Below are 25939 nucleotides of genomic sequence, written 5' to 3' on the forward strand. Positions count from 1 at the left end.
ACAGCTGTTGTTTACTACAAAAAGTACTTCCTAATAGACCTCTTCGGCTTGGGGTAATGTTTTCCCATTTCAGACCACGTGTCATTCCCTTGAGAATAAGATTCTTTGTTTGAGCTGTATCCATATTCATGTGTCTTCTCATGTGCAACCGTGCGCAAACCTTAAACAAAGAAATGATACTCTAGGCAATGACATGTGGTCTGAAATGGGAAAACATTACGTCAGAGCCGAAGAGGTCTATTAAAACTGGAAGGCCCTGTCAATGAACAAATATCCTTGACCCTCTGGCTAAAAAAACAAGTCATTATGAATAACTTATCTTGGTCAATGATAAGTTGTCTATCGACAAGTCATTAAAATAAGGAAGTTTCACTTACATTTGTTATTAAGGTAATTCCCTTGAAAGAAATTTTGCCAATAACTTTGTCCTGAAACTTTGCATGGACATTAATTATGTTATGGACATTTAAAAACTGCAATAAAAAGATGGGGTCACCATTCTTGTTTTTTCGCTAGATGTCTCCAAATATGTCAATTTATGGGTTTTATAGTGAAATGCGGTAGTATCCAGAAGATGTAATCAAGAACCTTTATTCACAGTTAAAAGTACTTTTATATAACAAAACATACTTATAACTCGAAGTTTACTAGATAATCTATACTATTAAATCCATCAAAGCCATTGGATGACTATGATTCTTGAACTATTAGTAAAAAATGCAGGTATGTGCGCCTCTACGAACGTCCAAAAATTGCACATGTCAACTATTCCCATCAAAATATTTCAAAATCTATCCAATAAACTTTCCTTCATATTTTGATATATAATGACGAGCATCGTATTTATCAAAAATCTGAAATAAAAAATGGGGGTCACCATTCTCGGCGAATCAGATGAGAATCGCAATTTCTCTATTCAAAAAAGAGAAAAAAGTGAAAATTGGTTTTGATTATGTTTCTTATTTAGTTTCCGAAAGAAAAATGCGTAAACTTTGTTAGTTCCATCATTCTAGTTGCATGAGCAGAAAAACGTGTTTTTCTCTAATATTTTCCCTTGATTATATTTCTCATTCTTCTACTCATCTTCACATTTACTACTATCATCAACAAGAACCACACAAAACAGTAAAGAGCAGTCACGTTTAGTGCTCTGTAGTTAAATGTACCAGCACGCGACCGTAGAAGTCATATTGTTTTTCGTTTGTTTGTTTCTAGGAAGGCTAATAGTTAGAGGAATAATTTGTTTGGTACTGGCAGGCAGGTGAAACTTATTTATATGTTTTGCATGATTTTATCTGTTTATTCAGTTAAACAGACATTGAACTATCAGTTTGGCTTCGCATTGAGTTGTTTATCTAGAAAGAGCTGACCTGTCATAGAGCGTATCGAAAAAGCGCATTATCATTCAAAGTATTCATTGCATGCTGTCACCTCCACTTCGAATTACTGCAGGTGAAAACATGAAATATAGAAGTCGATAAGAGAGGCTTCACTCTGTTTACTATTAAAGTAGATGTTCTACGAGACAAACTCAGTCGAAGAGAATAAGTGGTATTAGAATAATAAATTAACTTTGGAATGGAAATATCGAAGGAAAACTAATTGAAAAAGGCGTCGAGAATGAAAACTCCCTGGTGATACGGTACAGGTGAATTGGTTCGATCTTGAGCAGAGAAAGACAAATTACAAAGAGGGTAAGGATATTGAGGAAAACATTTGAACGTTAAAATAACAAGGAATGTTTTCTCGTCCAGGCGGAATGAAAATGTTGTTAGTTCTTGTTAGTTGAAGAGATTTTGAAAGGCGGAAGACGACGACGAAAATTGACATTACCACAAGTAACACTTTCCCGGCTAAATTGCAACCAATCCTTACTCAACAAAGATATTTTGGAGGAAGTGAACAAGCAAAAAGACTGAAATGGAGAACTTTTCGTGCAGCCATTTCACGGAATGGTACAACCTTGCAGATGATGTATTTTCTTACACCATAGCAGCAATAGTTGTTAGCAGTATTTCAATCGTACCGTCTATTATTTTGAATACAGCCATTCTCGTAGCCATCATTCGCTCAACCTCCCTGCATACACCACAAAACATCTATATGAGTAATCTCGCAGTCTCGAACATTGGTCTCTCTTCTCTTGGAATACCTTTGTCCATAGCATGGAAAGTTCTGGAACGCTATCACCATGCCAACGAGCTGGTATGCTTTTTTGCATACTTTTCCTACACCGTCTGTTCATTTTTTTGTGGGGCTGCTTTCTTTATGGTAACCGCTGCTACGGTGGACCGATACCTCGCCCTGCGCCTACACCTGACCTACGTTACCATGGTAACCAACACGAGAACAGTCATCGTCTGCATGGTATTTTGGGTAATATCATTGATGTTCGCGCTCCTTTTGTTGATTGGTCGAATGGTGTACAGCTTAGCAACGTCATTAGGGATATTGCTGTTCATGTTAGTGATGGGTTACTGCTACCTTAAAATATATCACATCTTGCGACACCATCACAACCAAATGCAAAGCCAAATGACTTCACAACCTAATCATTCATCAATTAACATTTCCCGGTACAGAAAATCTGTCATCACTCTAGCGTACATCCTGGCAATATACATCGTGTTCTACACGCCCTATTTGTCGAGTCAAGCTGTAATTGCATTCAATGGCGTTTCTGTGCCTAGTCTCAAGTTGTGGAGCATTGGAGTTTTGCTATTGTTCGTCAACTCCTTTGTTAATCCTCTGTTTCATTGTTTGAAGTTTGAAGATGTTCGCATTGCTACTTGGAAAGCTATTTTACTCCGGATGACGACTCAAACGGAAAGCTAAAAGCTTCCTACAAAATAACCTGACAAACATGATTATTCCCCCCTACTTGTAGAGACAGGAAGCTTTCTGGAGACACAACACGCAACTTAACGTGCTCTGGTCGGTACTTCAAACTCCATTAAAAAATAGCCTTTTTGTTAGCCTTTTGAGGAGGCACATGAATCCAATAGACGTAAAAGCTTTTCATAAAAGCCGTCTTGATCGAAGTCTTGAAAAAAGACAATCAAAGGAAGCATCATGAACTTTAAGTAAAAAAAATGCCGTTTTGATTAGTTGGATTTTCGACAAACAGCAAATTCAGTTGAAGCACTTTCACCAAGGCTTCTTCTCATTCAGAAATTATACAACAAACAGTCATAAAAAAGTTGTTGTTCGCTATTTAAAAAGGAACCGTAGAAAATCCATATTGTGTAGCTTTCCATTCGAGTCTGTTCAAAGGTTTTGAAAGACTTCCAAGGGAGAAAGATTCATTCAAGATTTCTTGCTGAGGAGAGTCATTGAGAATCAAGATAATATATTGGTTGAAGGCTTATTTTGAGTTTAATCTAGGGGAGTAAATAACCTACTCATTTTGTCTTGTACATATTTTCTTTTCCATACGACTGAGTAATACATTTAACAAAACTATATACAAAGAAGGAAGTTTTTAAAAAAATTCACTTTTCAATTTCCAAACTCCTCTTTTGTCGTTCCCTCGAGAAAAATCGCAGATTCGACGAAGCATTGCACGAAAAACCGAGGAATTCTCCTGGGGTAGCTGTGTCTTAAATCGCTCGACGATTTCCTGCGATGTAGCCTGGCCTGGTACGGTTGCCCCTGACAACACAAACTGAGTTACCTCTGCTAACAAACCATCATGCTCGGTCCCGGCAATCTCGGTACTAGTGCCAGCCTCCTCGTCGGGTAATATATTATTTCTTGCTCGCATTTTTGCGAGGAGCTGATTGGACGATACGGAATCGGATTCACTGTCTTTATTTTCTCGCAAACCCATGACTGCTCCGCTGAATAACGGCTCGTCGGGTTTATTTTTCTTTGGAGGCTGTTGAATTTTTAGAAAAAAAATTTAAAAACAGCATTTTTTCGATAATTTTTTTCTACTGATTTAGTCGGCTTTAGGAGAACTGTCCATGTCAAGATGGCGGAGGTGACTACTTTTAAATTCCTGGATTTTCCCCCCACTAATCCAAGCGAGAATGAGACATCCTTGGTCAGACAAGAGCTAGTGCTGTCTTATGGAGAGTAGACTAATTGTTTTAAAGTAATATTAATGAATAAAAGAAAAATTACTGGATGTGTTCATACCTTAGGTGAAGCTGAAGCCGTGTTACGTTTCCCAAATTTCGGTCTAAAAATTGAATCAAAATAAGAAAGTGAGTGAGGACGCAAAAAAGATATAGTGTAAAAGAGGAAAAAAGGAAGAAAAATGGGAGTGCGGGAGGCAGGTAGGCGTACATAGAGGGAGGGAGAGGAATAATAAAGAGAGAAGGAAGGGGAAGGGGAAGGGGAAGGGGAAGGGGAAGGGGAAGGGGAAGGGGAAGGAAGGAAGGAAGGAAGGAAGGAAGGAAGGCCGAAAGTGAAGGAGGAAGGACCGGCGAGGAAGGAAGGAAGGGGGAGGGAGGAAGAAAGGGTAGGGAGGAAGAAAAGGGAGGGAGCAAGGAAGAGGATGGATGGAGAGATGAAGGAAGAGAATTCACAAGAAACCATACACTTCTAACCTTGGCTTAGCAGCCGTCTCTGCCAGTCCCGAGAGCCCAGACACACCCGTCCAAGTAGGAACACCAGCGCTTGCCCGAAGACATTTTTGGCGGGACTTTTTTAACGCCATCACTGCCTGCTTGGCTACACGGTTTGCTTCTGTCTCAACCAACGTGTAGTCAGGGTTACCGGAGTCCATGATGACGTCATGCCGCAATACACTGTGGACACCTGCGGGAAAATTCAGTGTCTTTTCAGTGGATACCCTTTTTTAAAAGCAGACACCAGGCAAGGTCCTGAAGGTGTCTGGACAATAGAGGTACCACCGTAATTACAGTAAAACTAACCTCTATTCAACAGACACCTCTATTAAGTGAACTAATGGTGTCCGCTTAAGAGAGGTATCACTGTACTGTATTTACTATAAAACAAACCTCTATTTAGTGGCCACCAGGAAAGGAGTCCCGAAGGTTTCCGCTTAATAGAGGTACCAGTGTATACAGAAAGTAAATTATGTCGGATGATGGGGAACAGGAATAGAAGTCTTTTTTCATCATATTTACAAATAAGTTTGTAAGCATTTGACAACGAATGGCCTAAAATGCGTAAACTAACTTGGTAAATAGTGTCTTAGACTCACCGCCATCTTTAAATAAGGTCTTTAATATCAAGTCTTCACTTTGGGTTCCCCGGTTGTGTTCTTGGTCTTCCAGGTCGGTTGTACTTGAGTCATGGAAGACCTCGTGATAGTCAAGGTTATCAATAATTTGGCCTTCAATTTCTGTTAAAGTAAGACTCTCGTTAGAAATGTCGATGTATATAGAGAAGAATGCAAAAACAGCACATGCATCAATAACAAAACAACACTGCAGCAGCAACAACAACAACAGCATGTGATACAACACCACCACCACCACCAACACCAACAACAACAGCAGCAATGGAGGCTTTGCACCATTGTGCCGGCACCTATGATACAGCTTGGACTGCCTGTGGTTAGACGGTAGAACAATAAAATCCCTCTTTGCTCTCGGGAATTGAATTCTTTCTCGTGTAAAACGATTGTATTGTTCTTGCCATCTAACATGGCTGCCATCACGTGATGGTGCAAAGCCTATATTGCAATAGCAGCAGCAACAACAACAAAAGCAATAGCAACAGTGACAATAGCAACAACAGCAAAAACAATAGCAGCAGCGACCAAAGTGTTAGCAAAAAAAAATCAAAGCAGTCATATAAGCAACAGTAACCGTCAAGACGCAATCACCAAGAATATCGTTAACAATTCCTGAAATCCACTTACTTCCTTTCTTTTTGCGTCTTTTCTTCTCTTTTTTCAACCTAAGTTGTTTTCTCAACTCTTTGTCACTCATTGACGAAGCTTTAACTTTCCTTGTCTTCTTTTGCTTTTCTCCAATCACTCCTGATGTAGACGGCCTTGACGTCATTTCCTGTATATATTTACTCGACATCCCTTTCTGTTCTGGTTGCGTCAACATCACTCCCTGTACTGGTTTACTCCACTTCACTTCCGGTACAGATTTCCTCGACGTCGCGTCATTTATTGGCTTACTCAACGTCATTTCCTCTTCAGGGAGATTATCACGAGCGGAACACGTGATTCCAATATCACGTGATGAACCATCGTTTATCACTGCTGTCATCATACCAGTGACGTTATCTTGTAGATCTCTGCTTTGATTTTCAATGCCTTTGATATCAACCTCGCTGGTATTAATTTTCGTCACACCAGTATTCAATTGCTTTTGGTCTTGCGAGTCTTCTTTCTCGTTCGTTTCTTCATTTTTTATCGGTGTTTTGGAAGTATCCTTTGCATCGTTAGTTTTGTCTGAAGCATTTCTATTGGCCGAGGATATTTCCATGATATCTCTAGCATCGATACTGAATGCACCTTGAAAAAATAACAAAAAATAATGATGATCATGCTGAAGGTGATGATGATGGTGATGATAATGATGAAGATGGTGGTGATGATAATGATGGTGATGATGGTGAAGATGGTGGTGATGATAATGATGATGGTGATGGTGATGATGATCATGATACAGATGATGATGATAAAGAAAGTAATTTCGTAGGACACAACATTGTCCTCCAAAATGGCGCCGAATGAATAGAGATAACTACAACTCTATCATACCTCCATCGTCCTGCACAGTTGTAATCTTATTCGTTGTTTTAGATTTTTTCTTCTGCTTCTCGATGCTTCTGGTCTTCTTAAGCGGCTGTGCAGATTCTCTTGGGTCTACAGCTTTTCGTTTTTTCTTTACACGTACATTAATCTCGCAGTTTGTGCCAGCAAATATGGCGCTGGTTTCCGTGCCTTGTTTTTTGTAACTTTCATCAAGAGTGAACAGTTCGAAGAGGTCGTTGGTCTTGAAAAAGCGCCTTTGTTTGGGGTCCTTCAGCACTCGGTTTGTCAAGAACTGCTTGAATATTTGTCTTGGAAAATAATAATAATAATTATTATTATTAGCATGATCATCGACATCAGCACCATCATCATCATCATATCCGTCATCACTCATTAACATCATTACTATTATCAACATCATCATCACCGTCATCATTCATCATCATCATGATCATTATCACCACGACCACGACCACCACCATCACTATCATTGTTATTATTTATTTATTTATTTTTATTTAAGCCATTTGCCAAAGGCAGGTAATTACACAATAGAACATAAGTCCCCGCCAAGGTGTATCACCCGAACCCAACCCATGAACTATAAAATATATTAACCAACCCTCAAAGAAACCCCTAAGAAAGAATATAAATAATCAAATAAGAAAATATAATTAAAAAAAAAAAATTCTGTATATTGCATAACTATAATACCGTGAGAGTGAAAAACTATAACTATTGATTAAAGCTTGGTCCTCACTAACACATAAGCACATTTTATTCATCATCACCACTGTCATCATCGTATCATCCCCATCATCATCACAGTCATCACAGCCACCATCATCATTCACAATCATTATCATCGCCATCATCACCGTTATGTCATCATCATTATCTTCATCATCATCACTTTCGTCATCACCATCATCATTCATAATCATCATCATCGCCATCATCACCGTCATGTCATCATCATTATCTTCATCATCATCACTTTCGTCATCACCATCATCATTCATAATCATAATCATCACCATCATCACCGTCATGTCATCATCATTTACTCATTACCCAAACATTACATACCTGTGATATATCTTTTCTTCGATCGTTCCTGACGTCAGCAGTCTATATATAGTAACTTTCTTCAACTGCCCAATCCTCCACGAACGCTCACGGGCCTGTGTGTCCGTGCTTGGGTTCCAGTCAGGGTCGTAGATGATGACTCTGTCTGCACCTATAAGATTCACTCCAATTCCTCCAACTCGTGTCGTCAACAGGAAGACGAAAATCGAAGGATCCTGAAAATTGAAATATTCGGGAAAGGATTTTTTTTGTCTAATCAGAATCCTGGAACATTACACTGTCACGAGACGAAACGGCTCGCACGCTCTGATTGGCCAAGCAGAAGTCTTGCGGTCCATGAGTGGTTGAATACTGAACCGTGTATTGTTTCAGAGTCATATTGCTCTAGGACGGCAAGTACTGAGACGGTACGACACGGTGACCTATATAGGACATTCTGATTGGCCATCCAGTAGACTCCGTTACCGTCTAGTGTGCTATTTAGTTCAAACTCAAATCTGATCTTAGACGACAAGTACCAAAAGAATCACCGTCTCACTGGCCTATGTACTACGCTTATATTATTAGTTAAACACACAATCTATTGGAGTTACCTGGTTGAATTTGTTGACGAGGGGCTGTCTTGACGATACAGACGTGCTGCCGTCCATTCGTCGATAAGAATAACCACGTGATTTCACAAACATCTCCAGTATATTCAGCATCTATAAGATATATACAAACTCACTGTGTAAAAAAATAATCGTCCTTGTTTTACGAGGGTAGAACTTAATAGCTGGTGGATACCAAGCCTGTGGCCTTCGTTTCATTATGGAATTGGAATTTAGTTGTTGATTTTTCCCCTCACAGCTACGCAACCTGTGCTTTCCATAAAGTATAATTTAGCCTGCGTAGCGGCCCAAAAGGAAGGGAAGGGAAGGGAAGGGGAGGGGAGGGGGACTGGGGAGAGGAAGGGGAGGTGGACCCTTCCTCCTTTCCTCTCCCTAGTCCCCCTCCCCTTCCTCTCCCCAGTCCCCAATCCCCTTCCCTTTGGGCCGCTACGCAGGCTAAGTATAAGTGAGAATGCTGTTCCTGCTGATCTGAAATAGTGACGTATAAATGACGTCACTGCAAAACTGAGGCGTCACGAAGCCTGTGAAAATTGACCAGTAAAAATAAAAGCCTCTCCACCATTGCATTAAAAAATATATAACTCATTAGTTTTTGTAAACCCATCAGTTATTGTGTTATTGTTGTCAACCTCAGTTTTGCAAAGTTTCTCTATTTTGATTTGCTAACATTATAAAAATCTAAAAAATCTACAAAGCTTTTCGCTGTTGTATCACAGCGTGGGACAATCACAACAGAGCTAAAACAAAGTGAAAGCCCAGAGATCGAATTATAATTTAGAAGTTGATTTTCTCTCAGATCAGCTGGTATTCTTTTGAATCGATAAGGATTTACCTGTCTTGTCTGTGAAAACAAAAGCACTCTGTGTCCCTGTGCTTTCCACAACTTCAAGAGTGCCTCGACCACGATCATTTTCCCACCTCGTCTCCAGTCCCCGTAGCCGTCATCCTCGTCCGGGGGCTGGAGAAGACCCTTTTCAGCTTTCAATTTGTCTTGCTTGGCTTTGATCAGAGAACCTGCTTGTGAGGTCAAGTCGGGATGGTTGCAGATCTTTCGTAACATTATAAGGCCAGGAAATACCTGAAATATAAAAGACACTATAAATTTTGCAATGCGCTAGCTATAAGTTAGAAGGGTAACAAAAGGAGGGGAGGTGGTCAAAATGCCATCAATCAGGCGATGGATTACGGAATTTCATTGTGGATTATGCAATTTCATTCACAGTACTAGGTTAATCACCTTGTAGTTTCCAGCCAGAATTGACTGGACTTCCCTGGAATCTAGATACTCTTGGTACAACTCACGCTGCTCTTCCGTTAGCCGACAGAACAAAACCTACGACAGAAAAAAAAAAGTTACCAAGAAAACAAAAAGCATGGTTAATGTCAACCTTAAATTCGAATACTGCATAAAAAGCATGAGGGTCTGACCTGTTCGTTTTTGTCGGGTAAGTCCAGACTCATCTTCACGTCTTTCTTTAGTCTTCGCAGTAGATAAGGATTGATAGTGTCTCTCAGTACGCATGCGCACTTGTAGGCAGTTTGAACCTATGAGTGGTGACAGGGGAAAATACCGTGAATTTTACGAGCTGATAAATAGGCAATTTAAGCACTCACTCCTAAAAGTTCTATCGCATGGCTCTTTTCACGCACTCTCTCTCCCCCCATGTTTTCTCCCTCCACAAAAACCGAAAATGCACCGAATTAGATCAGCCCAGAGGTTTCAGGGTTTGTTCTGTGAGTTAGCCATGCCCTGACTTAGATCAGCCCAGAGGTTTCAGGGTTTGTTCTGTGAGTTAGCCTTGCCCTGACTTAGATCAGCCCAGAGGTTGTTTCAGGGTTCGATCTGTGAGTTAGCCATGCCCTGACTTAGATTAGTCCAGAGGTTGTTTCAAGGTTCGACCTGTGAGTTAACCATACCGACTTTAATCAGTGCAGAGGTTGTTTCAGGGTTTGATCTGTGAGTTAGCAAATACCCTGACTTACTTCAGCTTAGACGTTGCTTCAGGGTATCAATAAAGTTTGAAAATGTGAAGGTTATCTTACCTGGATACTAGAGGCATTAGCGTAGCCTCCAGTTGTGATGGGCACTGAGAATTCTGTCATAAATACTGGGAGTGTACCAAGTTTTCCCGGGAATACAAAGTCAAACAAAGACCACAGCTCACGCAGGTTATTCTGCATTGGAGTCCCGCTGAGGATGATTCGATGGGGTGTACGAAACTGTGAGGGCAGTAAAAGGATGAACTTATATATGATACTTCTGACAACCTTATCCCAGTTTTTTTACATTTAACAACACGTTGTTAATTTTCCAACTTGCAAAACTAACCTGTTTGCAAATAAGAGTGATCTCGGCATCCGGATTCCGAATCTTATGTCCCTCGTCTAATATTACATAATCCCAGCGTTGAGCCAATAAGCAATCAGCATTCATGCGCACACCAGAATATGATGTCACTATGACACCATTGGCTTGACAAATCTTCCTGACCAAGGTCTCCTGGAAATGTGAGAAATGCACATTACACATTCAGGAAAAGGACAAAAGATAAGAATCAAGGGGAGATGGGTGAGAGAGGCCAGGCCAGACAAGGCAAGCAGAGAAAAGGGGAGGGGAGGAGAGGAGAGATAAGAAGAGGAGAGAAGGGGAGGGGCAAGGCAAGGCGAAGCAAGGTAAGGAGAGGAGAGGAGAGGAGAGGAGAGATAAGGTTTGAAATAGCTTTATTGGCATGACCTACAATTTACAGGTATTGCTAAAGCATTGAACATTAACAGGAATTTTTGTTATTCACATTGTACTAAGAAAAATATCTATATATATCTATATCTATGTATATCTATAAGTAAAATAACATATTTAAAAATATAGGTATGAGTATTACAAATATACTAAATTATAAAGAGAGGAGAGAAGGGAAGGGGTGAGGCGAGGCGAAGCAAGGTAAGGAGAGGATGGTAGAGGAGATTAGAGGTGAGGAAAGGAAGGGGGAAGGACATTATTATATTTTTATGTCTGAAAATAATACATTGCCGAAAGTATTACATTACCAGAATGAGACTCAAAACACAAAAAGACCAAAAATGAAACAAGACATAACTACCTTGTATCCTTGGTAAGAACCAGTGTCGTGAAGTACTGCAACTCGAAACTCAGGAGACCACTTGTGAAACTCAGCAACCCATTGCTGTAGGACCGTTACTGGGCATACGATTAACACTGGCCCTAGACTATGCCTGAAACAGACAAGAGTATCATTGACACTGTAGGAATAATGGAAAACACAGGAAACCCAAACCATTTCACTCAAAACTCCAGTGTATACAGGTTTAGCCTTGAATCCAGGAGTTGCCAGTTTTGTTATTTTGATTTCTGCTTTTGTTTTCTGATTTCAGAAGTGAGGCTAAGCCAACATGAATGGAGTTTTAAGAGTTGCCAATAGTAATAATTATTGTAAATTAATACCCCAACCAATACTACTTTCAGGCAGTTAGTTAGAAAAGCCACAGGAAAGTCACTAAGCAGTTTCTATGTTTTTATTGACAAATAAACCCACAGGAAACCCACTCATTGATACGTGAGGACACAGGAACCCCAACCTATACTTCTTCTAGAGATGAAGAAAACCACAGGAAGCCCATCTAACAATACTCTTAAGTAGCTTTAACACAATGTCTGAAATTTGTTGAGGTCACAATGGAATACCTGGATTTTTTGGAGCCTATGTTGCTGTATTTGAGTCCAGCCAGAAAGGCTATCACTTGTATGGTTTTGCCGAGGCCCATCTCATCACCAACAATACCACCAGCTTGTTGGCAATGAAGCTCCCATAACCACTTGACTCCTGTTTGCTGGTATCTGGGAAGAGGTATCATCATTGCTATTATCATCGTCATCATTATCGCCATCATCCTCACCATCATCAACATCATTATTATTCTCATTATCACCATCATCATCATCACCACCACAATCATCATCACCAACACCACTATCTTCATCACCATCATCATCCCCATGATCATGATCACCATGATCAGCACCATCATCATCATCATGACCACCATTATCATGACCATCAGCATCACCATCATCATCATCATTAGCCAATATCCCCATTCACTTTCCACAGCCTTACTTGCCATAAACATGTCCTTCAAACCCTATACCCTACACGACCACTGCCACCAAAATCTTCATTATCAGCATCAACAAAGGCATTATCATCAATGATCATTACCATAACTTATATCAACACACCCATATATACTCATAACTACTTACGCATACAGTCTGTGCCAGATATTCCCAGGTATTTTCATCCTGTTGTCAAACTCCATGTCTGGCATCTCTTCCTCGCTGTCACTTTCAGCATTTGCATCTAGTTTAGCTTGTTCTTTCAGTAGTTTCTGGATTCGTTCATGTCTAAGAAATAGCACAAGACAAGGACTCTTTACAAAAACATTGTACAAATGTTAGTATATCATCAGCGATTTTACTAACCAATCTACTGAAATTGGAATTTCTGGGGGTAGGGGGTGGGGGGCTCTTTTAAAAAAATTCTTCCATGAGAAGGGTATGGATAATTTCTGGAACTACACAATCATTATCATAATCATGACATGTTTATTATTCCGATCAAAAAAAGCATCATCATCATCTTCATTTGCTAACGATGGCTTATTATCATCATCATTATCAACATTTACTGACATTAATCATTATTTAATAACATATTATGATGAAAATCACCACTATTCCCCATCAGTGTTATATTTGTTTGCATACAATATTATATGCATATACTGTACCTTATTCTTTTCCTAAACAAATTATCATCCCCATCATCTACAGCTTTGCTCTTAAACCTATCAACAACCTTCTTTTTTGTCTTCTTAGACTTGATTTCCACAGCATCATCCTCTGTGTATCGTACATTTGAAGATGGAATGGTCTGCTTCTTCTTCAAGGAAGGTTTGCTCAATTTCCTAATGCTTGCTCTGGTGCTTGAAGGTTTATTGTCGTACCAGCTATCACGCAACTCCTGCTCATCAGGGATGTATTCATCACTGTCAACTTCGACAGGTGATTGACAAATGTCATTTGTGTCATCATTGTTGTCATTAACCTCGTCAGCTTCATCCTCATATATGTCTTGTGCTTTTGAAGTACCAGGGACACTGACAAACCCTCCAAAAGGTGTCATTTGTCCTGTTTGGATCAACTTTTCACGTTCTTGCTCAATTTCTTTCATTATTTGAAGTCTGTTCTGCAAAATACTGGTTTGACCAGTATCTTTCTCATGCCCTAAGAGTTAATAAAATAATTATTTAGCAATAAATCAAGGACAGCACTTAACAGCCAGTGGCTATCAAACCTCTGACTCTAATTCTATAATGAAGCTTGAATGGGCAACTTCAATGATAAAGTGGCCATCTTGTCAGGGGGCAAAACAAAACAATGACGAAATATATATTGAGTTACATGTGCTTGTCTTTCTTTTATGGGTAAAATTGATTGATGTGCTGTCTTAATTCATTTTTTGTTGTATTCTCTTGTAGTGAGCTGTTAATATCAATCGACATCATTACTGTAACAAAGCTTTATTTGCCCCTTTGACGAAACCCTTAATTCCTTAGGTGACCATTAGCGAGAGACATTTTCTAACATTTATCATAATTATGATACCTTCTGCTACAGTACATTTTTTATCATCATATTCTACTTCCACTTCTTCTTCCTCTCCATCAAGACCAATCTTATTCTGCAGAGATTTTTGTGTGGCCTCAAGTTTTTTCAACTGCTTCAACTACAAAAAAAGATATCAATATTAACACCAATAACAGAATCATTCATAAACTATAGTTAATGTGTATTTTAGGAACTAAATAATAAATCAGTATGTACTTGGATTTTTTAAGGAAAAAATATTCTCTATATGGACAAGCATCATCTTTAAAGCAGTCTTATTTTCACCTTGTTGTCATGTTGTCTTCTGACTGATTCTGCTCGTCTTCGTGATTCATAGCTACTGATTTCTGATGCTTCAATTCCTTTGAGAATCCTTTCTGTTTGGTCAATCTCTTGGATGGTGGTCCTATAGTAGAATATGTGAATAAGTTGCATTTTTATGGCCTAACTCTGCATACTATTGTTAAGAAATATAAAACAGCATTTTCTGTGATCCATTGAGTAATAGGGGATTCATTAATTACATTAAATGAAGTATGATGAGAAGCATGAGCCATCTGTTATTACACTTCTTGAGTACTTTTGGCACTTACTTCTAAAGATAGTCAGTACCACGCTGGTGCTAAGGTCAAATGAACAAAGGCACAGAAGAAGTGTAATGAGAATTATGAGCCATAGGCAAGTGCTCCTCTCACTTCTTGAGTACTTTCTGCACTTCCTAAGGTTGTCACTGTACTAAACAAATCTGTTGTCTTCCACTGGGGACACCAAAGATCTAGGGTCACCATACCACAATGCAAACATAGACTAACATAATACAGCTGTACAGTCCATGTAGAACTGCTTCTCAACCCTCCCCTGTGGAGAAAATGGGCAAGTGATATCACTCACCTGATTTCTTCCTCTACAGATTTTAATTGCTTTTCCCAACTTTTAACAAGTGCTTCCATTTCTTTTGCTGCAATAGCTTCATCAACCTGCTGCAATACTCCCTCTTCAAACTCCTCTTGGTTAAATACATCAATCCCTAATCCTCTCAACACTGAGGATTGTTCTTCTACAGGTACTGCTCTGATACGCGATGAGTCAATAGAAATACCATAGCTTTTTGTCTTATGGCTTGCTACTGGTCCTAATGTCTCCTGATCTAGTTCTTCAGCCATTTTTTCTCCTTCTCCTTCTTCCTCTTCTTCTATTTCTAAGTTTGATTCATCTTCCATGGTTTTATTCATAATACATAAATCGTTCTCAAGCCTTTCGATTACTTAACATTATCAATATTATGGTAGAGAAACTAGGACAAAATAACCATATTTTTGTAAAGAAACGCAAACCAGTGTTGATTAATTCATTGAATACGTGTAATCCAAAGGTCCAAACAAGGTACAAAAGGCACTAGACTTTCTACGATACCTATAGCCCTAAACTGTCGGCCAACTCAACTTTCTGCGTCCTTCATAGAAGGGAGAATAATTTGAAAACTTCAGCTGTTTTCAATGCCTCTTACTTACTTCGTCGGCCATTTTGAAAACCTCACTCTGATGTTTTGGTCCCAGAAATCTTTACGAGGTTGATCTTATTTTCCTCTCGAAATTTTTAGCAATAAGTTTTTCAAAAAATCGTTATTTTAGGATCAATCAATTTAGGTTAAATGAAATAAAAAATTGCTCTATTAAAAAGGACCTAGATTTTTTAAATCTTAAGAGTTTTTCAAGTTACTGTTATCACGTACGTATATGACGTGTTTTACTATTTTTATCCGAATTGGCGGGAAAAACCGACCAATCACAGACGAGAGGCTTTCGTAAAAGCGAACAAGTGAACAGACACACGAAGCAAAGGCGAGAAACTTGAGAAAATAATCTTTTCAAGAGAGAAACAATTTGTGTATAATTGGCTTATAATTATGTCAGGGTTTATAAGCAATGTAGAACTATCGAAAAGTTGGTCAAAAAGTTGAGAATGGGAGCAAGAAACGCGAAGTTTTAACATCTTTGATACTTTCCGATTACTTTAGCACAACAGCAAAGCAACATTTTGGTCGGTTCTGTTCAATGAAAACCAGCAGTTTTATTCTCTTTCTCCCTCTCAACAACAGTATTTACTGGAATGAATGACTTGGGTCACACAATTTTGCTTACCGACATCATGACAAGTATCGGAAACTTTAAAGGTGAGTGCTGACGCCAGTGTTACACTATATTTAATTCAACTTTATTGTCAGTGAAAATTTTCATTCCATGAATTTAAAACTCTTATACTGAGTCACTTGGTGAATAATTCGAGAATTGCAAAATGACTTTATTCTTTTTCTCTGACTTATACTATAAATATAATATAATACTGCTTGAAACAACTTAAACTTCTCATGTCACTAAGTGAACAAGACGCCCTATAGGTGTTCACTGGGTTGCCTGTATCTGTGCATGATAGTACATGATAGAAATAGTACAGTTGAAGAACGGTTTGCAATGTTTGTCAAATGATACTGGAATGTTTCACAGAAAACATGGAATGATTTCGTTTAAATCGTCTAAGACGATCTTCTCCCTTAAGGTGTTCTCTACATAATATTAAAATAACTGCAGGTTCTATTTATAAAATAAACAGTTTTGCGTTATGCATGTCACACTACTTGGGAATTTGATCTTGCGCCATGACGCAACAAGATCAAATATCCCAATGTTTTCAGTCAGAAACACACCAATTCATTTTCTTATCTTTTTACCATTCTTCGTTATTAAATTATTTACTGGAGTGGCTGTTGATTTTCCTTGTCAAAAAATGCAGAAAATTGTGCAATAGACCCAGACGTCTTCACGGCACCACCCACTGATCCTTGCGAGCTCGAACTGAAAACGAACTTATACAGGCTTATAAGCAATCGACTAGGAATGAATATATTTTCTCTAAAAAGATTGCCTTATCGTTGAAAATTTAAACTATCTAATAAAAATGGATTAAATAAAAAGAAAAAGAAAAAGAAAAAGGAAAGAAAAGAAAAAAAAGGAAAGAAAGAAAAAGAAAGAAAGAAAAATCCTCAGTGTGGATAATATGGGATTCTACCCACCAAAAGAAATTTTAAAAAATCGATTCTACTTTGCCATACCCCCGAGACATCCGCAGAGCTGAGGCGGCGTATGGACTTCGGACCTGACGGCGATTAAATCCTTCTGCCCTTGGGTGTACGAATTACGCAAGAAAATGTTCTAGCCGGAGCATCAGGGGAGAGACCAGCCGGCCCCCAGACCATATCGGCTAATCCCTTGCATCTCTGCCACGCACGGAATCGGTTGAAAATATAAAGTTAAAAATTATAGTCTATTCGGTGCATTGTTTTTACGGCTATTGTTATGCTGATTCACCTGGAACCGTGGTCAAGTGGATAAATCGTTGTCGTTCAAAATACTGAGTCAAGCCCGTCTGAGGAGGGTTAGCACTTAGATGGGTGACTTTTTTTGTTTGTTTTTTGTTTGTTTGTTTGTTTGTTTGTTTTTTGATCTTTAAAACAATAGAATATAGAATCCATATATTTTTAAAGATCTCAAGTAAAAATCTGGCAAGTAAAATGACTTGAAACAAGGTGAACGCAATCTACCACAGCGAATTGAATGTCGCCAACTTTATTAATATTAAACATCGAATTGTTCACTCACGGGAAGATTTGAAACCTTATTTTCCTGGTTAGAGCGAATAGAATACTGCTTCGAGAAGACAAATTAAAATTTTGAGTAGACAAATAAAAGAAAGTCCTTTTTCATGCATCTTCAACTTTCTTGGTCAGTTTATACACCCGAGTAATTCCTAATCCTGCACCGAGCTAGCCTTGAATTTCAGCAACTATAACGAAAAAAGAATATGCGTAGACATTACTTTCCGAGACGTGATTCGCAGCCTCCGCCCATACAATCAATCATTTTGATGAATTAGACATTGATTGGCACTTGAATATAAATCAGACGTTAAAAGGGAGTCTGTATCATATGTCCGCAAACGACTCTTATGTAGTGCCGTGAAGACCCCTGGGTACTATTGCGCAATTTTGGCATTCTGTAACCCAGAACAATACGTAAACACGCGACGCACTTTTAGACTGGACTGTCACAGGCAATCCAGTAATCAGTATAAATTTTGTGAAAATCAGGGTGTTACGGAAGTAAATCATATTCATACTTAGTCACATTCTTTAGATTTTTTGGATATATTAGGTAAATAGTCATATATAGGTATAGGTTATTAGGTAGATAAGTATAGGTCAGATGGATAGGTATAGGTTAGGTAGGTAGGTAGGTAGGTAGGTAGGTAGGTAGGTAGGTAGGTAGGTAGGTAGGTAGGTAGGTAGGTAGGTAGGTAGGTAGGTAAGTAGGTAGGGAGGTAGGTAGGTAAGTAGGTAGGTTGGTAAGTAGGTAGGTAGGTAGGTAGGTAGGTAGGTAGGTTTGTAGCTTTTCAGGCGACTAACTTTATTGAAATAAGTGTATATTAGGTTGGTATACTATAGATAGATAAAGACAGGTAATTTGTGTATGTCCTGTGGCATGGTGACAAACCAATTAGGAAGATGGGTACAGTAGAGTAAGCGAAGTTATAAGCCATCGTTATAAATGTAGTATCATGTTATGGTATAACTGGCCATGACAGACAAACGAAATACTGATATAATAACGGTATTGTGTCTCTCGAGAATAAGTTCCTTCAATCAGCCACGATAACTGTATGTAATATTAAAGCCCATATGATCTTGAGGACTCAGCGACTTAGTACGTTTCCGAAACTACAGACCAGTAACAAGTATCTATTCTGCTCTGTACTGAGCCATTTCCGCATATATAAAAAAGTCAATATTGGCCCCGCCACTAGAGTGACAAGGCAATAATACAGAGCTAAGTAAAGCGAAAGATCACTTTGTCTTTCGGTTGGACCTCTCTATGAGATCAAAATCACTATCGGACAATACCCGCATTCGTTCAAATATTTTTGTAAAAGATCACTTTGTCTTTGTTGGGCCTCTCTATGAGACTAGCAGACAATACCGCTCGGTCAAATGTTTTTTAAATCGTCTAATGAGTTGTTTAGAGTAGTATAGAGCATTACGTATACACCCCTAACAGCAATTCCATACAAGGGGTCGTTCAATTTATATACGACAAAACCGGATGAATTTGAATCGGCTCATAAGAGTCAAATTTTGATAAGTTTGTGGATCCTATGTCTTGAGCTATATCGGTGAATGTGCCTAAAATTTAAGGAAGAAACAAATCAAATTTAAAATGGAAGCTTGTTGTTTCGCACCAACAGCTAAACTCCTCGAGATCGAAGTCCAGTGTGCGTGCAAAATACGCTCGAATATCGACATTTTCAAGCAGTCCCCCTCACAGGCTTGATGGACGTGTTTGTTTAAGTTAGTATACGTAGGTTTTTCACTCCACTCCTACACGAAACCACTTTATATTTCTTCACAGCTGATAAAGCTTCAACATTCTATATTGCGAAATAGGCGAAAAATAACTCTTAATTGGTTGTGTATGAAAGAATTAGCGTTTTCCCATATTAAAAAAAAATTTTTTTTAGTATAAAAATGCTGTTTTCCAAAAGTTATTCAGATACAGTATTTCCCAGTGCTCCGTCTAACTTGTCCTTGATACTCGTGAAAAAGGTCAGTGATTTTTGTGTGGATCCGCGCCTGATTTTGATTGAGAAACTCCACTAATTTAACGTTCTACTTTCATCATTACGTTAGTACACTGTACAGATCAGTTTTACAGTGTCCACACCCTGGTGAGGAATTTTCTTAAATCACGTCCGTCAGTTATGTCTTGCTTGCCAGCACACGTCGTCGGTCTACCAAAGAGCAATATACTCACTGATTTTGGCTGCAAAGTAATCGATGTTGATGCGATCAATTTGGTCGGCTCGGCTATCTAAACTCACCGCCTGTATCGCTTCGTTTACCGTCAATATCTTACTGAGCAGAAAATCACGTTTATTCTTGTTTTTCAGGTTTTATCGAGTTCCATTTCGAGTGATATTGCAAGTCGTGTGTGGTGGCGGATGAAATTCTTCGCGCAAGATTTTTTAAAAGTCCATGATCAATATTTCCGACGTTATATTTGTTAAATCTATAGATTTCATTCAAGATCGACTTTCTCGGTTTCATACATATGTACAAAAAAATCTTATCTCTTCCATTTTTCTACATTTTTTGCTTGCTTTAAGTGTTTGAGGACAAGATAAACAAGTTGTTGTTTTTCCTTTTCCTTTCTTTTTCATGTGTACGTCAATATTCTCTTCCTCTTGATTCCCGGACTTGCCATCACATGCGAGTAGGACTTGTTAGGTCTCTCCCTTGATTCAAGGCTGTTTTTCTCCAGGTTCTTTAGTTTTCCTAACTCAACAAAACCCACCTAACAATCTGTATCTAATTTCCAATTCGATCTGACTGATCAGTGCAGAGATGTTTCAGGGTTCGATCTGTGAGTTAGCCATGCCCTGACTTAGATCAGCCCAGAGGTTGTTTCAGGGTTCGATCTGTGAGTTAGCATTGTCCTGACTTAGATCAGCCCAGAGGTTGTTTCAAGGTTCGATCTGTGAGTTAGCCATGCCCTGACTTAGATCAGCCCAGAGGTTGTTTCAGGGTTCAATCTGTGAGTTAGCCATGCCCTGACTTAGATCAGCGCAGAGGTTGTTTCAGGGTTCGATCTGTGAGTTAGCCATGCCCTGACTTTCATCAGCCCAGAGGTTGTTTCAGCGTCAATCTTCTGTGAGTTAGCCATGCCCTGACTTAGATCAGCACAGAGGTTGTTTCAAGGTTCGATCTGTGAGTTAGCCATGCCCTGACTATGATCAGCCCAAAGGTTGTTTCAGTGTTCAATCTGTGAGTTAGCCATGCCCTGACTTAGATCAGCCCAGGGGTTGTTTCAGGGTTCGATCTGTGAGTTAGCCATGTCCTGACTTAGATCAGCCCAGAGGTTGTTTCATGGTTCGATCTGTGAGTTAACCATGCCCTGACTTAGATCAGCGCAGAGGTTGTTTCAAGGTTCGATCTGTGAGTTAACCATGCCACTATGCCCTTAATTTGATAAGCCCAGTTTTTTCAGGGTTTATTTTCTTCCAGCGCCTTTTTATATCGATTTCATTCCCATCTCTTTTTTCTTTGTTTCAGTTCTTTCCTTTTGAAATTCCGCTACATTACTCCATTATAACCGAGTTTCAATACCAATGTTTACAAAACATTAGGTTTTGATGTCTTATGACAATGATATCGAAACAGCAGTCTATCGCGCGCGCTTCGTGCGTCGAAAGGAAATTATTATATCTCGCGGCGGAATCTTTCCTCGCCCTTTATAAGCGTATTCCTGTAAAAAACAAGCCCTCTTGGCCCCTTTACTGACAAGTACTGATAAAGATTATAGAAAATGTTAACAAGTGCATTAGTCAGCAATCGTTGCAATCATCTATGCAATTTTAAGGTGATGCTACCCGAGAGATTCGCAACGACGATTAAAGTTTGCGTCTACACCGTCGATGCCGTAGCGATTTTCGGATTCGGCAACACGTTTTGAGATTTTGATTCAGCTTATCGTATCGCATGTGGCATAAAATCGCCGACGAGAATAACCCCGTGAATAACATCACCTTTTAATATCGACAAAGTATTAAACAAGTAATCACTGCGTCAAATCTTAGGTAAATACTATGTTTATTATAACAAAAACGTCGTACAACGTTTCAATCAGTGGCCAATACAGGCCTACATCAATTTCATCGAGTAAAATTCCATATTTTTCAAACTCAATTCACGAGTTAAGTAATTATACTGTCATAGCCGGTGTGACTACAATCATCGAAACAACACTTTTATTTTTTAAAGTTCAAATTCAAAAATTCGAAAGCGAACGCTCTTACTGTACTAATACTCTTAACCCTGCCTAATTGAACAGTAAGTAATAAAGACTGCATTTCCAGGCCTTATTTTGTTTATATTTTTTTACGGTTTGTACATTTTGTTCTTAGAGTACCAACTATAGTAGTACTCTTGGAGCACGTTTCTCACAACAGCCGACTCAATCGCATTAAGATTTCATTGTAAAAAGTGTCAAAACTTAATCCAGGGTTCGTAAAGGAGCTTTTAAACATCACAGCGTAATCATTTCTTCCTTTGTTGTTCGTGCTTCATAGTTAAAGTACGATATTCAAGTCCATAATCCGTTCCAAATTACAAAACAAAGTTTGAATTTAGCGATGAATAAAACTCACCGAACAAAAGGACTTCCCATTATCAATCTAGCCGCTCTGAAAACCGTCGTTTTTAACTCAACAGTTTAACAGTTAAAATTTAATTTTTTTACATTATAGATTTTTGTTTTAAAATGCTTCTTCGCGAACAATGAAAAGATTTACATTTCGCAGTGTCTTTTCTGTAATTATCACGATTACTTGGTACTTAGGTTTTATATTATTGAATCTACAATTATAAATACCAAGATTTTCTCCTAGAGTCCGCAGCTCTAAATATTTAAGATTTTGCCGACTAATTGAAAATCCTTTGGACAAAATGTTACCTTGTCTTGCCCGCAAAGTTGACCGATTAGCATCAATCAACATCATATGAGTACAGATCTTAAATATATATATTTTAAAACCAGACAAACGGAAAAAATACTACTTATTTTTCCTAACACGACTGAGATGAAACGGCTCGTCTGGTTAAAAACGAAAGTCAAAGTCGAGCCGTATCGAAAGTAAGTATTGTTTAGATCCGCAAGGAACCAAAAAGTGGTTTCCTATTGACGAACCCGAGCACCAAAAAACGTTTTCCCCGCTTTTTCAATAATTAATTTCTTTTTCGTTTTAGAAATTCGTCTAGGATTATTATATCATTTTTTGTTTACCATATATAAAAGCTAGATTTTCTACAGTCAAACGCCAGTTCCTTCGCCAGTCTTCGTATCTGTAATACGTTAGCAACGAGAGATCTTCTAGTTAATTTAGGGCTGAAATATCAATATTACTCATCTTTACATTTTTTGAAACGAAACTAGATTTTACTAGAACTTATATTCAGAATATACCATTTGAATTATTTTTTCGTCCAACGATTCAGAAGAATGGTGAGACCTCGCTGATTTGATACGAAGACAAACACTTCGAAACAGTTTCAACAACATCCAACAACGTGTATATTAAGTACTTTAACTTATATAGATCGACTAAAAATTAGCCCACGCACTAAACCTTTCTACTTTAGTCATCTATTACTTATATACGTGAAACTAGGCATAGACTATGCTTTTTTTAGGTCCTCTGTTGGATTATAGCTCTTTTACCGTGAATACAATTGGTGATGGAGTCATCAAAGCCGGGATCTTGACATTTCGTTGTCAAGGAAGATGGTCTCCAGAAGAGGGTCTGTAGGAAGATTTGTTCTCGAGGTTTTCGGTCAAGAGAGAGAACATATTTCACGGGAAGACTATATAATATCGCTGGCGGGCAGTCTATTTCACCAGTGTTGTCTGCACCGTGATAGTTCATCAACTACACTACATTGCTCTGCCTTTCCTTGAAAAAACCCTTGTCGGTTAAACACTCTTTAACCGTTACCGTTACGAAGTTCGTTGTCACATCAGTTATAAAGATCTGATCAATGAGGGGTTTGTGCCAGTATGTTAGCCCTGGTGCTCCAGACTTAGTTTCTGTCATAGCCATCTTCGAGTCACTTACAGTTGACTTTTTGCTAAGGTCAGACACAAAATTTCCTCTCCCGTCCGGCCTACAAGGAAATTTTGAGATGCTTCCATGATTTTCTACTCCATCCTGTCTGTCCCCGTTCTGCTTACAGCTCGCTGAAACCAACGACTGACCTTCACCAAGAGAAACCTTTCCTTGTTCCGGCAAATTTCCCATTCGAAAGTTATTTGTATCGGTTTTGAAACCCTCAAAAGTTAGCTGTCCCTTTATCTCAGGCGATTCCTTCGTCAAAGTCTCTTTATGATGTCGAAACTGGATTTTAGAACTGTCGTAAATCATTGCCCCATCGCCTGGCAGAGCTGCTCGCTTGTCATTCCCGACTTCATCCGCTACGGGACGAAGATGAAAATCTGAATTGGAGGTTTTGGTACGAGGGTACAAGGGCTTCTCGCGAGAAAGAAACTCGAGCCCATCATCGAGTTCCCCAGCAAGAGGCTTTGAATCATTTTCTGCAGTAATCGTTTGAGAGTCTGATAAATTAAACAATTGCTTTGGAGGATCTGGAGATGTAGTTTTTAATATATCTCGAATGTTGTGAGAATTCTTATCTTGTTTTACAACCACGGTTTTCGTGGCTATCGGCGAAGTAGTACATTCAGGTCGGCCATTTGCCGGTGAAGAGGACCCAATAGTGTGAGGAAGCTCGGCATTGACCGCAGTTTCCTGTTCACCTGGTGGACCTGGAGATACAGACAAGTAAGAACTAGCACTGGAAGTGTTGTTCTCGTCTGTGATCGTCAGATCAGAAGTGGCATCCAAGCTGAAGCTAGAGTCACTACTTTCGCTTTCACGTCCTCGAGTACTGATAGAGCGCGAATGAGTAGCGTAATCCCAATCTGAATAACCTACACTACATCTATTCGTGTAAGATGATGTCGTTGGTCCCTGAAAATTCATGACGAAAAAAAAAAATCAAAACGTCAGCGAAATATAAAACTCACCAGAAAAAATAGACCAATTATTAGGCAGAAACATCACCGTTTAGTGTAGTTTCTACTGCGAGTATTGATAGAATATATAAATAAGATCTCATACTGTTTTCGACTCTTAGTTCTTGAACCATAACATGTGATAAATGTGTGTGTAGTGTGGACTGAAGAAAACTTACTAACCGTGTCGGATCGAGTCCGCTTCACTGTGGCTATCCCTCGTTGCCATCTTGGCCTCTTCCCTCGTCGTCTTCGACTTGAAAACAACGAGAAAATTAAGCAGTGAACAGACTAAAACCCGATAAAATTACAACGACAATAAAAGATCATGGAATTACGACATTACGTTTGAAATATTCCGACTAAAGTATACCTGTTTTCGAAGGCCAGAATCAGACGTCCATCGAGGATATTCTCGGCTGGTTCCCAAGTGTTATTCCTTGGAATTCAAGGAAAAAATGGTGAATATTTCAGCGAATGACAATGACTGTCTTGTTGATAATAAGCCATAATACTTACTTGGCCGACCAGCCTTTCCATTTGACCAAATACTCGACTTGTCCCTGTAAAAAAGTGGAACACGAAACACGTTAGTGAATCAAGAACATGTTAAAATCTGCTCGATCAAAACTGATCAAGTCTAGAACCTTTCGTGTTCTTTTCTTGAGGATGCACTGAGCAGCGAATATGCCCTCAGCGCGAGGATTAGGCTGGCTTTCGCTAATTTCACCATCCATGCCTTGGTTCACTTCCATGGCACTCTGGAGCTAGGTTAGAAATTCAATATTTACTTCGCCTGAGGGATTTCTTATTTCATTCATTGTCTATCCCGTAATATTAACCAAAACAAAAGTTGATTACGTCACTTAGTGGGCGATCGCTTCACTGACTCCTGACTGGCTGAAAAATTTTCACTTCGTTGCTACAATCATTTGTAATTGGCTGTCGAGTCTGTTTTGAAAGGCCTTAATCAGGCAAAATTACCAACTCTTTGACAAGATCGTGAGTCAAGACGACATACGATAACATTGGAAGGAGCCGAATCCAGCCATGACTATCGCTCTGAAACGAGTCAAAAACGATCGGTAAATTTTTTCACTCTTTCACTTGTACTCTCTGATCCTTGAAGTCGTACAAGATCAGAAGAAAGTGACAAAAAGCGGCTAGATATTTGACACAACAGGCTAGA

General features: G+C 39.0%; 2 protein-coding genes across 2 annotated transcripts; both read right to left on the bottom strand.

Annotated features, from left to right (window-relative positions):
* Window positions 1–3356: 3356 nt before the first annotated feature.
* LOC116299309 (DNA excision repair protein ERCC-6) lies at window positions 3357–15614 on the bottom strand. The gene is made up of 20 exons (XM_031707947.2): window positions 14969–15614; window positions 14363–14483; window positions 14075–14195; window positions 13198–13693; window positions 12671–12811; window positions 12092–12244; window positions 11490–11622; window positions 10718–10888; window positions 10432–10608; window positions 9817–9933; window positions 9626–9721; window positions 9221–9466; window positions 8371–8481; window positions 7778–7992; window positions 6695–6996; window positions 5837–6445; window positions 5174–5314; window positions 4554–4764; window positions 4141–4183; window positions 3357–3877 (listed from the first exon to the last, which is right to left on the bottom strand). Exons 1-20 carry the CDS (start codon window positions 15307–15309, stop codon window positions 3482–3484), a joined length of 4341 nt encoding a protein of 1446 aa, XP_031563807.1. The 5' UTR covers window positions 15310–15614; the 3' UTR covers window positions 3357–3481.
* A 6142-nt stretch (window positions 15615–21756) lies between these two features.
* Window positions 21757–25939, bottom strand: LOC116299311 (chromobox protein homolog 8). Its single transcript, XM_031707949.2, has 5 exons — window positions 25398–25939; window positions 25270–25313; window positions 25124–25189; window positions 24934–25006; window positions 21757–24706 (listed from the first exon to the last, which is right to left on the bottom strand). Exons 1-5 carry the CDS (start codon window positions 25503–25505, stop codon window positions 23609–23611), a joined length of 1389 nt encoding a protein of 462 aa, XP_031563809.2. The 5' UTR covers window positions 25506–25939; the 3' UTR covers window positions 21757–23608.

Source organism: Actinia tenebrosa, unplaced genomic scaffold (genome assembly GCF_029948245.1).
Source record: "Actinia tenebrosa isolate PJP-AT-01 unplaced genomic scaffold, QUT_ActTen_1.0 PGA_scaffold17__23_contigs__length_9995812, whole genome shotgun sequence".
Lineage (NCBI taxonomy): Eukaryota > Metazoa > Cnidaria > Anthozoa > Actiniaria > Actiniidae > Actinia > Actinia tenebrosa.

Excerpts from the sequence above, each read along its gene's own strand:
- LOC116299311 (XM_031707949.2), bottom strand. The coding sequence starts at position 25,505 with ATGGAAGTGAACCAAGGCATGGATGGTGAAATTAGCGAAAGCCAGCCT. Across the intron at positions 25,190-25,269 it reads TGGAAAGGCTGGTCGGCCAA|GAATAACACTTGGGAACCAG; the intron begins GTAAGTATTATG and ends TTGAATTCCAAG. Across the intron at positions 25,007-25,123 it reads ATTCTGGCCTTCGAAAACAG|TCGAAGACGACGAGGGAAGA; the intron begins GTATACTTTAGT and ends GTTGTTTTCAAG.
- LOC116299309 (XM_031707947.2), bottom strand. The coding sequence starts at position 15,309 with ATGAATAAAACCATGGAAGATGAATCAAACTTAGAAATAGAAGAAGAG. Across the intron at positions 8,482-9,220 it reads TGTTTTCACAGACAAGACAG|ATGCTGAATATACTGGAGAT; the intron begins GTAAATCCTTAT and ends TATATCTTATAG. Across the intron at positions 4,184-4,553 it reads GAGACGGCTGCTAAGCCAAG|ACCGAAATTTGGGAAACGTA; the intron begins GTTAGAAGTGTA and ends TTCAATTTTTAG.